The sequence below is a fragment of the Streptopelia decaocto genome, assembly GCF_964273445.1.
Source record: "Streptopelia decaocto genome assembly, chromosome: 15".
Classification (NCBI taxonomy): Eukaryota; Metazoa; Chordata; class Aves; order Columbiformes; family Columbidae; genus Streptopelia; species Streptopelia decaocto.
The window spans coordinates 1406284-1418735 of NC_138670.1; the positions used below are offsets into that span (position 1 = coordinate 1406284).

Below are 12452 nucleotides of genomic sequence, written 5' to 3' on the forward strand. Positions count from 1 at the left end.
CTGCACAGCATCCACATGTGTTTTCAGGATAGTATGAACATCTCGTGGTCCTCTCTTCAGCGGTTGTTGGAGGAGAATTGCTGTAGCGCCAGCTTTTTGAGGGAGAAAATGGAGCCCATTTGAACAGGCGAGGAGCAATTCCTACCTCCAAGATAAGTTCCTTTTGCTCCACTTGGTGACAGCCTGAGCGAATCGCTTCCTCCTGGCGTCTGCGGCGCCGAGGTCGGGCAGCGAGCAGCGAGGGGTCTTCATCAGCTCCAGCGTGGCTTCGTCTGGGGTTAGAAAACAACAGAGATCGGGGGAATGGCGGGTTAAGAAACCCCGGGGGGACAGGGAGAAGGGGAGCGCTGGGGATGCGGCAGCGGAGCGGGCGGCAGCGCCGGGAGCACGTTGAAGTGTGACACGTGGTGACACCCGCGGGACGCTGGGTCCCCCCGTGCCATGGTGGCACTGCCACCAGCAGCAGCTCCTGCTGGCAGCTCTGCCTTCCAAGCGGGGCTGCCGGGACACCGGGGGAGGTGACGCCCCACGGCCGGGGAAGGTGCCAGCTCTGCTCTCAGTGTCAACGGGCAGTTGTATCAGTTTCAGGAGAAAATGTAGGAGGTTACCTCTTGTGTGACACTAGAGGTCCCCAAAACCTGTGTGGAAAACCACCTGTGGCCAGCTTTGATTACATTTTAACACAGATTTTTAATTATTCTGTTTTACTCTTTCTTACTGATTTTCCCATTATTCCCCCAGCAAAGCAGAGAGACATTCACATGTAAATAAACTGTACCTCTGTTCAGCTAGGAGCTCATTTGGAGAATGTTCATATTACTACTTTATTTTTAAGACTGAAAGCTTAAAGCCCCTATTCTCACCCGCTGAAGGGCAGACGAGTTGTTTGTTCACCCATTTCCCACGATGGCTTTACCTCTCCACTTAAACACTTAATTTTCAGGCACAAACCTGTATCTGTGACCTGCCCTGGGCAGCCCCCTGTGCTTGTTTCAAACATCCCCTCCAAAAATGCAAATGCATTTAAAACGCCATCCTTGCTCCTGAGCCTCCTGCAGCTCGTGATGAGGGGGAAGAGAAGTAATTGCACGTGCTGGATTAAGAGTGGAGAGGGAAGGTCCCAGTGATGGGACACAGGCAGCAGCAGCTCTGGGGCCAGGGGAGGGCAACCGGGGCCGGTGTGGACACACACCAGCTGGATAATTAGCAGCTTCTTGCTAATTCTGTCCAGAGCAGTGGAAGCAAGACGGCCACGTGGCAAGAGGTCACGGCCACACGTCAGGGAGGGAGGAGAGCACACAATGCTGGCTTTCTCCTGCCCTCAACAAGGACGTTGAGAGGAATGACCTCAGCCACACTGAGGAATGTGTGTCACTTCAGCCTGGCCTTGGACGGTTCCCTCGCAGCCAGATGTGGCCGCCACGTCAGGCAGAAGCCACCCAGCGCCCTGTCCCATGGGTGCCCGGAGCTGCCGGGCTCAGCGAGGCCAAGGAGAGCCCTGCCAGCTCCGCAGGCCCCTCCTGGCTCCACGTGCCACAGCAGGAGCCAGCAGCGCTGGGGGGACATGACACCATCTTCCTCCTTCCCTTGCCCCAGCGGTAAAGAAGCCAGAATATCTACATATACAATTTGGGAAGCTTCATCAGGATTTTTCTTCAACTCAATGTGATGCTGCAATCAGGCTTTGAACAGGACAACCTATCAGCCTTAGTTTCTCTGTCTATTTTTCTTTTTTTTTGAGCTATTTTAAGCACAGTGGGAACCCCAAGGGTGTGTGGGTCTGGTGAAATAATTGCTTGCCTCAGGTTCTTGAAAGCACAACGCAACAAAGCACCTGAGCCATGTAATTACTCTTACAGCTGCAAACTGGGCTGTATGTTACACCTGGGTGAGCTTTTGCTTTTCCTGGAGATGATGCTACTCCAGAGCTCGGCACCAACTCCCCTCTCCTCCCCAGACCTGCAAGGAGCCGTCCCTGCATCCCTCTGCACCGGAGAGGACGGCTCACGGACCACTGACCTAGGACCCCCGTGGGCTCGAGCCCCCCGAAGCGCTGCATGGCGGTGATGGCCTTGGTGAGCTCCTCCTGCGTCTGCAGTTGTCCTGTGATGGGGTCTGGGGGAGGCAGGTACCCAAACCTCGTCAGCCAGTCCTGTGGAGCAAGGAAGAAGAGGGATGAGAAAAGGAAAGGAAGCTGAAACCTCAGCCACCTGCAGCCCCTGATTGGGCCAACTGATTTATTTAAGAAGAGAAATAAATGGCTTTTCTCTCCATGCCTTCGTCTCCAGCATTTCCATGTGCCCTGATGTAACCATTTCCCCACCAGTGGCCTCGAAGCATCTCAAGCCAGGTGTGGGTATCCCCACGCTCAGTGGGAACCTGTGGAACAGCCACATGTCCCTCTGCCAAAGCCTGAGCAAGCACGGCCACCTCGATCAACCCAACACAACACTGGACAGGAATTTGCCTCTTGGAGGACAGTACATTTTGAAGAAGATCTTTCTCTTCCTCTTTTCAGCCTGAAACTGATGGAAAATAAAAAAATGCCATAAATCTCCTTCTTACAACTGCTTTTTAAATGTCTGATGAATTATCTTTCTAAATCCTTTCTTACCTTCTCTCTCGCTCCCCTCCCTTACCTTGGCAGCAGGATCAGCAAAGAATAATAATACCACATGCAGGGAATGCCATAAACACCTAAATTCTATTTTCTTTATCTGTATCAAGGAAACATTGATCCATTGAGCCTCTTGAAGACGGATATTGATCTAGGCTTCTACCGTGGTCAATACGCCACAAATTTATTGTAGTCAGATCAGTGCCAAAAGTCAGTACCTGCTTATTGCTACAGTCTGAATGTCTCACAGCTCGGTGCCCCCGCAGCAGCCACCTCGGACACCACGGCATCCCCAGCCCCTCTCCGGCAAACCCAATTAAACCATTTCACACCTACAGAGCTCTATGACGCTCTCCCCACACATGGTGTTGCTCTCCATTGGGGTGCGTGGTTTCCTCTGCCAGGTTTATCACTGGCAACTCATTTCCGTCCCCACTCTCCTTCACAGTTGCCTTATTTTAGCAAACCATGTGCTATTATAGCCAGAGAAAGCAGCTTATCTGGCCACTTCTTGTTGCCTAATGCAGCTCCATCAGCCACCGCCTGGCTGGGAGCACATTAGGACCCTCGCCAGCAGGCTGAGGCCAGGCCCAGCGCTCTCTCCTGTCCTCCTGCTCCCGTTCATCCCCTTGCATAGCAAAAACATTTGTGACAGAAGTTAGAGACACGATTCGCCCCTGATTGTTCCTGAGAAATCGGCTGTGACACAGCTCGGCAGCCGGCCCATCAATTGCTGAGGGTGGTGGGGTTTAATTCGCTTTGTTCCCCGGCCACGGAGACAGCGTAATTTATCCTCTAACAACAGTGGAGCCGATGCTGCACCAGAGATGTACGTAAGTCAGCTTTGCTCAGGTCCTCCTGGAGATGGAGGGGGCAGCAAAAGGCTGAGGACAAAGTCACCATGAGGCCCAGCAATGTCCTGCTGATCTGCTCTTTCTTAACCCAAAGCAACATAAAAGGCACAAACACAAGTGGACACCCCAGAGCAGGTGAGGGGCTCCCTAAAGGGAACATGGAGGGAACAGGCACATAAAGTCCTTCACCTGATCTACCTTGCAAGCACTCATTGTCCTGAATGGGGTTTCTCATCCAGACCATCGTGTTCATCATCTCTCACTCAGGTTCTCCATCATTGTATAGACCTCTGTGATACCACTCTCATTCATCTCTTTTCCAGTGTATGGGCTCTGCCTTATTTCCTCTCTCCTTGTAAGCAAAGCTGATCCATAATATTGAACTTTCACGTTCCACCTTTACTGTGGCAGAAAATTTCATTAGGGAAAACACAGCTGGATCTGAAGATGAGAAAGATGAGCAGGAATTGTCTGGCTCATTATCTGCATGCCCTGTGAAAGCTTTGCAGATATTTCCTTGTTCTTAATTCAGACAAAAGCCAAACCCATAAACTTCCATAAATGAAAAATACAAAATATTTTCCACTGAGATAACTTCAACACATTCCCTTCTTATTTCCACGTTTTCTTTTTAATAAAAAAGCTTTTTCCCCCAACTCTCATTACCTTAAAATGTTTAAATGGTGTTTGGAGCTGAATGCTAAAATTCATTGAACGTATTTCTTGCCCGAGTTGGCACGATAAAAACTTTTCCTTAAAAAGTGTGCTGCACTAAATTAATTGATCCAATCCCCCAAGAAGATTCAGCATCAGTAACTGCCTGTTTTAAAAGGAAAAAATAGAGCGCTTCATCAAAAAATTCAGACTGAGCCAATACCTGCCCAGGTGTCAGCTCCGAGATGAGCTACATAACTCATGTCATGGCCTGGGGGACATGCCTTTCTCTGGGGCTCACGGGCTCCCAGCTCAGTTTTTGTGGGAATCACCTCATTGTGTCTCTGGCCCCCAGTTCCTCACCCATCAAACCCTTGCAATGGGCTCCCCTGCTCTCCCGTCCACCAGCCCAGTCCGCTGGCACCGGGAGCTCCGTCCCCAGCCCAACAGGAGCGGCCTCAACGCACAGCTTCCCTTTGACAAGGGCCCGTGTTGGTGATTCAGCAGCGTTGCTCCTCCGTGGAGCCGCTCCATGGGCATCTTTGGAGACAGATCGCTCTCGTCACTGCCTAAAAATAAGCTGTATTATTTTTTCTTGTCTGGGTTCTCGTACTGCTGTGGCAGAGCGCAATAGGGAAAAAACCTTGAAAAAAAGATAAGCTGACTAATACTGCAGGATTCTTTTGCACGTAGTGTTTTTTTCTTTTGGAGAAGGCACAAAGTTAGGAAAAACACTAATGAAGTCCTCTCCTTCCCCGCAAACAAGCCCTGCTTCAATTTGCGACTGTTTTATTTACTCCTTAAGCCCCTTGAATGGAACATGTGGGGCTGGGGTCTCCATGGACAGGCAATGACCCACAGCACTGGCTCCAGCAGGGGGGGAGCCTCTGCGATCACTTATGCAGAGCTAATTTTCAGCTGAAAATGGCAATTTCATTTCTTTCATCTATCCGCTTCCTTTGTATCAATACCCTTTTGTCCTAGAACCTACTTACCTGCTTCATTTTAAAATAGATGTAGATAGTGTCCCTCTTCTATGGAAGATTTATGAGCTCTGTAGGTTTGCTTTTACAAATATTAATATTATATAAGCTTATGGGCTTATTCAACTGCCACAGGCCAAAAAAGACTCAGTCAGCAAGTTTTCTTCCTGATTATTTCTTTTTAAGGGTTGTAGGTTGGCATTTACAAGACGACAAACTCGTTGAGGATAACAAGGAGAGGATAAACAGGATAAACAGCAAAACAGAAATCAGGATAAGCAGAAAAACTCTACCCAAGCCAGTTCCATGCTTCTGCCTGCCCTTGTGTTATTATAATGACCATGTTTCTAAAGCTTAGCCCCAAAAAATAAGGGTCCTTTTTTTTTCCTCTTGGTGTTGCATCAACATATAGGAAACCCAAACAAAACATCCTGAATCCTGTGGAATTTCTGACACCCCCTTTGCTCAGGAATGTTGTTTTACCCCACACATCACCCAGTGCAGAGAAAAGCAGAGATTTAGCCCCAGCCGCTGGCTCCTCTGCAGATGGAGAGGATGCTGCTACACCCCAAGTTCCAAACTTTGAAGGGTCCCTTTCCTGCTGGAAGCCCCTTTGTGCCAGAGGTGCAGCCGTGCTTTGCACACACCAGATACACTATCCAACAAATTTAATGACCCAGATTACTAAAATAAAGCCACAACTCAAACATCCGGAACTAATTTCCAACTCACACTTCACTTTATCTCTGCAGTCACCATTAAATAGGGTGGAAGCTTTAAAAAAAATACAATTAAATTAAAAAAAAAAATTAAATCACCATCACCACAAGCCAGATTAAAGGGAAATTGCTTTTGGCTGTTCGAGTTTTTCTTCCAAGTTTTCGAAGGTTTATAGTATTCAAATTTTTACAGTCATTTTCCTGAGATCAAACAGCCCCAGGAACAACGCCCATTAATTAGAGCAACACATATGGTGCCGCAATCCTCCGAGGAGCGCGCTCCTGCCATCTAACAGCCTTTGGGCCACGCAAACCCCATCATCTTCCAAAGGTTGCCCCGCACCTCTCTGATGAGCTATCGCACGCACATAGTCACCTGATTAACTCATTAGGAGAAAAACCTGCAGTTTGGATTAGAACCAGGTTTAGTTGCTGCCACTGCTGAGTGGTGGGGTTGGTTTCATCAGCTCACACCAGAGGAGTCGCTGGAATCCAAACAGCAGTTTAATTCCAGCAGACGCCGTGCACAGAATCCAGGGTAGAAGTTAATGCAGCTGCTAATATCTCCTAGCCCTCCCTGTTACTTTAAACGTTCAATTAGGTTAACAACAGCAGCATTGCAAAAGGCCGCAACCTACAAGTCCCGAAGACCACGGGCGCCTTGGCAAGGGACACGTCTCACCAGCTGGTGGCATTGGACCTGGGACATCCAGGTCATGAAGGATCCAGCAGAGAGAGCACCGCGCATCCCAGCCAGCGGCTGGGTGCCAACTGGCTGCCTGCAGGACTCGGTGGACGTGATCGGGTCTTGGCTGTAGCCCCAAACGCTCATTTGCCGGGCTCTGATGGCCGTGCGGCTCCCCCGGGCGCTGGGGGCGACGTCCTCCACCGGGTGGGGGGGACACAGCAGGAGGGCGGCGTGATTGGAAAGCAAACTTCAGCCCCTCTGCGGTAGATGCTACACAAAGTGTGAGCATCTCTGTGGTTGGATGGGTACCGAGAGCCTTCCCGAAACACAGAGTTAATCAAGAGCTGGTGTGGAAGCAGAAGGAAATTCTCTGCAGACTGCAGAAACAGCCTCCTCAACCTCTTTGAACTGAAGATCAAAGAAACAATTCCCACCCATAGAAGGCAGGCAGAACAGTGCAGTGCAGAACAATGTTTACTACAGCTGCTTTAGATTTATTTTCAGAGTAAGAAAAAACAAAAAAAAAAACATATAAACAAGGTACAGATTATTCTGTATTTTCAACGTAAATGTGTATTTTTCTTGGTGGAGATTTAATACATCAGGGAGGCCTAAAATCACTGGAGGTTTTTCAGCACATCCTGAAAATTTCCACTCGAAGGCAATGAATGATGCAATAAATTTGTGTGTAATTGAAACTTCAAATGACCATCAAAAAAGAGTTTCAATGGGAGTAGTTTCTTGGTTTTAAATCAGCCCTAGTTTTGCATAATGCTGCCTGTCCCGCTGAAGCATCCCTTTTCATCATGAGTTATTAAGAAAAGAAAAGGAGAAAGTCCTGGCATGTAATCATCTGTTGAACCATGGTGGGAAGTTAGGTAAATGACTGGATTTTATCTTGCTGCAAAAATAGCTCTAAATCACATAGCTCGTTGCTTAACGTGGTTTATGAAAATAGCCCCGCTCCTGTTGTGGGGGTGCGGGGGGGGCTGCCGTGGGGGTGCGGGGGGGGGCTGCCGTGGGGGTGCGGGGGGGGGCTGCCGTGGGGGTGCGGGGGGGGGCTGTCCCTGGCAGAACCGTGTCAGGGTGACAGATGCCACTGGCCAAATTCCTGTGCTGAACAGCAAACCTGGGGCTTGGACTTTCCCCAAATACTCCCAGCCTTGCTCACTGCAAAGGAAAGTGCCAACATTTGCGTTAAAAATAAAAATGTAATGAGTTCTAGTCCTCTGGTGGGCACGGAGGCAAATAACATCACCGGGAGGATCTAAACAACCCCAATACTCTATTTCATTGAGAAGCACAGTAAGTAATTACCATTGCAACATATGGCACATAAACATCCACTGCAGAGTTTGGATGTGCTTTAAAAATCTACTTGAGAGCATCTGTGCTGCTGGTACCTGGGCTGTGTCTGGGTGACGGAGCACGGGGGCTCTTGGGTTAATTCGTGGGCCCGCTCAGGCTCCATTTACCCAGGATGAACCAGGGTACGGCCTTGACTGCCAAGTCCAGGTAGGATGGACAGTGGCCAGGCAGGGTGGAGGAAAAAGCCCAATTCAGAGATGGAGCAACTGGAAACCATGAGACCTGCCACCCACCACTCCGAAAGCAGCGTTCAAAGCTCTCACAACACCCCAGGCAGATGCTTTTGATGCCAGCTCCCCTCTGTGCTGGAGCCTGGAGCCAGAGGCCACCCAGAGCCGGGACCATGTCCCCAGCACAAATCCTCCCACCTGCAGCACCGCTGATGTGTCCCCAGCACACCAGAGCCGGGACCACGTCCCCAGCACACCGCCTCCCACCTGCAGCACCGCTGATGTGCTCTGAGCACACCAGAGCCGGGACCACGTCCCCAGCACACCACCTCCCACCTGCAGCACCGCTGATGTGCTCTGAGCACACCAGAGCCGGGACCATGTCCCCAGCACACCGCCTCCCGCCTGCAGCACCACTGATGTGCTCTGAGCACACCAGAGCCGGGACCACGTCCCCAGCACACCGCCTCCCACCTGCAGCACCGCTGATGTGTTCTCAGCACACCCTCAGGTGCGACTGGACCATATCTAACCTCAGATCTGGTGTGACACAGTTAAATTAAACGTCACCAGATATAGTTTTTACAGCATTTGTAAGCCCAGGAGAACTCTCCTCCCCGTGTACCCGGCCACTGTCCACACGTAGCCAGGGAGGAGGTTTCCCTGCTCAACACAGAGCAATAAATCACGGTTAGAGTTTGCCTCATCCCTGAAATCACATCCTTTCTGTTTGAGAAGAAACAAAGCCAAGACACTGAATTCAGGGTTTTCTGGGCACAGGACATGGGAACGTCCGTGGTTTCCTGGATGATTTTGCACAGGACTCAGCAGCATCTGAAGCAGCCGGGGGCTGCTGTGAGCAGAGCCAGCTGGACAGCGCTCCGCAGGAAACATCTGGAGATGGACAGAGCGAACAAAGGGACCTCCACCCTCCCCTCCCCGCACTCCACCTCATCTCACCCATAGAGCAGGGGGGTGGCAGAGAGGACAGCTGCTGTCCCCTGCCCACGGGAATCCCGGATCAGGAGGCTCCCCAGCGCTGTCCACTGTGGGAGCTGGGACGCTCAGGGCTCTGCAGGACGGGCTCTCCGGGGCTTTGGTTCATCTCAGCACACAGATGTTCAGACATTTCATTAGAACCTCCAAGCCTCCCGTGTATCTGATGTGGGGCTGTTGACATCACCCAAGCAGACTGTGCAGAGAACTTCCAAACACTCCTGTCCTCCAGCTGGACCGGGACCAAGATGAGCAAGAAAATGATGAATTCTTCTAGAAGAAGTACAAATTGCTCCTTACCGAAGTGCAAACACGCAGCAAGGCTCTCCTAGGGGATGACTTTAGAGGTCCCCATTTCACTTAATGAGCTTGTCCGTCTCATTGGACCCAAACTGTGTGTTTGCTCATGGTACATAGGGAAAGTCAATGACACATTGAGAACACAATGGCACTAATCTGTATTCTCTACTGGTCTCACCGAGATGAGCTCCTGCTCTTCTGGTTTCAGTGATGGAACAAACCACACCTGGCACCTCACTGAACAGACAAAAACAGTACATCCAAACAGACCTCTCACTAACTCCATTTATTGGATCTTCTCTTAGGACAGTGTCTCCTCCAGGACGCACTTCAGACCCAGCTTTGCCTGTGCAGCATGACTGGTAACGCCAGCGCTTGCCTTGGCCTGTCCGTGTCCTCACTCACAGCTCCCAGCCTCCAGCACAGCTTCACAATATCCCCATTTACAGCAGCCAACAATGTTTTACCCAGACGGATTGACTCAGCTGCACATCTCTCCTCCACTCAATTAGTCTGGAGATCAGTGGCTTGTTCCTCCCCCTTGGAGCATCACTCTTCCCTCCAGGCAGGCAGCCTTGGTTTTCAAGATAACCTCAGGACACAGCCGCCTGTTTGGATCTGCCCGCAGCACGGCTCCATGTCCCTTTCCAGAGACTGCAGAAACTCTCTAGTCCTCCGCAAGCTGGGAAATCAAAAGCTGTGATCACTGTGCTCGGCTGCTCACAACAGCCGCAGTCCCCGATTTCCTTCAGCAGCTTTTAGATGGGGTCTTAGCTGCATCTTCCCATTTAGTCCATTTAGTTTTTAGCAATGAAAACATTATGATGTTAATAAATCCATAAATCAGAAGCTGCGCTGGCATGTTAAACAGAGCATCTATTTGGGAGAGAATTAATCCCACTTATGTCTCCTGTCCCTGGATCTATGTGACTACAGGAATAACACATTTGCGACGTAGTTGGCTTTGCTGCTTTCCCCAGTCTCTTCAAACAGCGGTATTACAATGAGTTTTTCTTGTTGACAGGCTCTTTCTATTAGCTGTACAAGTGTCTTGAACAATTATTGATGCTGTGGGCAAGTGCAAACAGGAAGAAAAAAAGGAACCTTATCTTCATAAGCGAGGCTGTTAAATCAAAGGAAGCAATGACACTGCAGCTCACGGGTGGGCGGCACAGACACCCAGAGCTCTGCAGAACCGCAGGAGCACCCACGGGCTGGGGAGCTGAGGAGGTTCCCCAGTTACCCACCCAACGGTGGCAGATGAGAAATCAATCCCTACAGCACCACAAAGCATTGGACAACTTGCAAAACATGCCAAGAGTTCTTTCATTATTAAAACAAGCTAACTGAAATGAATAATTTCACCAGCTCTGACTAGTCCAGAGCATTTTCCTGTGGCTACCAGGATGCCTCTGCTTTCAGTGAGAGCTGCTGTTAATCATGACCTGGGAGCAAAGCAGTTTGGCAGAAAAACGGGATAAAGCTGAAACCAGACAAAAACACAGATTATACCCCTCCCTAGAGGGATCCAAATTACACAGTACCTGAATTTGGCAAACGAGCTGACCCATGCGATGTAGAACTTGCTTTTACCAGCACTTCCCCCCCCAAAAAATGCCAATTTAAATAATAATAAATCTACATGGCTATACACACTGCTATCTCTTGAGGCATTACAACCCAGGCCAAGTTGTGCAGCACCACTTGTGCATGCACCAGAGCACCACGGATGGACCAACAGCAATAACCAGCTCCACAGCAAGAGCCAAGGAGCCGAGTGCCAAGCCCGGTCTCATTGAGAACCGTGTCCCTCCAGCCACGCACAGCAGCGGTGCCCCTCTGCAAACCAGCCCGCAGGCTGCAGCGAGGGCGCTTCGCTGAGCACAGACATTGTGGGTGCTCAGGATCATCTCCAGGCTCCCATGGGTGGCGCTGAAGGCAAGGAGGTGCCAGGGAAAGGGCTCCTCATTCTGCATGGGGACCCCCAAACCTGAGGCTTGGCAAGCAGGGCCAGGCTTGGCTGAGCATCTCCTGGGTGCAACCATGTCCCTAATTAGTCCTCGTTCCCGGCTCTGACCAGCAGCAGCAAGAAGCCTTGGCAGTGGCTGCTGTGACTGATGGCCCCGCGGCGCAGCGCTCCCTCGCTCAGAGGTGATGCTTTATGCACGGGCTGCAGACAATAAATGATATTTGGGTGGCTTTTAACATCCCCTTAAAGAACGTGGGTACAGAGCATTGCTGTTGTGACTCATCTCTCTGAAGGGACAGGGACTGGGTAGCCATGCACTGAAGGACAGGCTGTCCCATGTACCCACATGCAGCTTCCTATAGCCCCTGCAGGAGGCTGGTCCTGGGGACACCAGCATCCCCAGGCACCCCAACCCTGGGTTCCTGCCTAGTGGCTCATTGCCACATGCCCACAGCCACAGGGTCCCCCCACTGTCACCTCACCAGGCTGCAGACCTAAACCCCTGCATTATTTTCCAGGTGGGCACAGCAGTGGGGACGAGCCTTTTCCCAACGCGATGGCCATCACTGTGACTACAGCCGTGCACGGTGCCTCGTATCCAAGCCTGATCTTAATTACAACGGCATCTCTTCGCTTGCTGTGGTCCTGATCGAACCAACATGGCATGTGCAAATTAAAGCCAGCGCCTGCGATTTTCTACATCAAAAGCCACTCCGAGCTTGCAATAAAGGAGCTGTCTCTCCCCACCGCCCTTGAGCCTGCATCTCTGCGCATCCCCTGCCCAGCACAGCTGGCAACAGGCACATTTATGCACAAGGATCATCTCTCTCCCACTGGGTAGCAAATGATGAAATGAAAAGATTGTAAAACTTACATATCTGAAAAAGCTCTAATGTGAAAATATCCCCAATCTTCTGTGTCCTCTCTACAGTATTGATACAGCCTGACACAGCTGGGGGCATCCTTCACCTTTCTACACGTCAACAGCCAGACTTTATGTACCTATTAGATCTATTTCCAGTGGCAAGCAGATATTGAGATTACGAGATTTCAGCTTCCAGCCACGTACCCCATGCTGAGATGCAGGTGTGAGGATCCCACCTAGCAGCTGCTCCCCTGAACCCTCAGCCACGT

The 12452-nt window shown here is 50.5% G+C and overlaps 1 protein-coding gene across 1 annotated transcript in view; it reads right to left on the bottom strand.

Annotated features, from left to right (window-relative positions):
- Window positions 1-12452, bottom strand: part of MMP17 (matrix metallopeptidase 17) — a gene marked incomplete at its 5' end in the record, with an annotated part of 50562 nt that overhangs the window by 16758 nt on the left and 21352 nt on the right. Inside the window, 2 exons of the mRNA XM_082066235.1 lie at window positions 146-272; window positions 2020-2152. Coding sequence (XP_081922361.1) covers window positions 146-272; window positions 2020-2152 — 260 coding nt within the window. The remainder of the gene's footprint in view (window positions 1-145; window positions 273-2019; window positions 2153-12452) is intronic.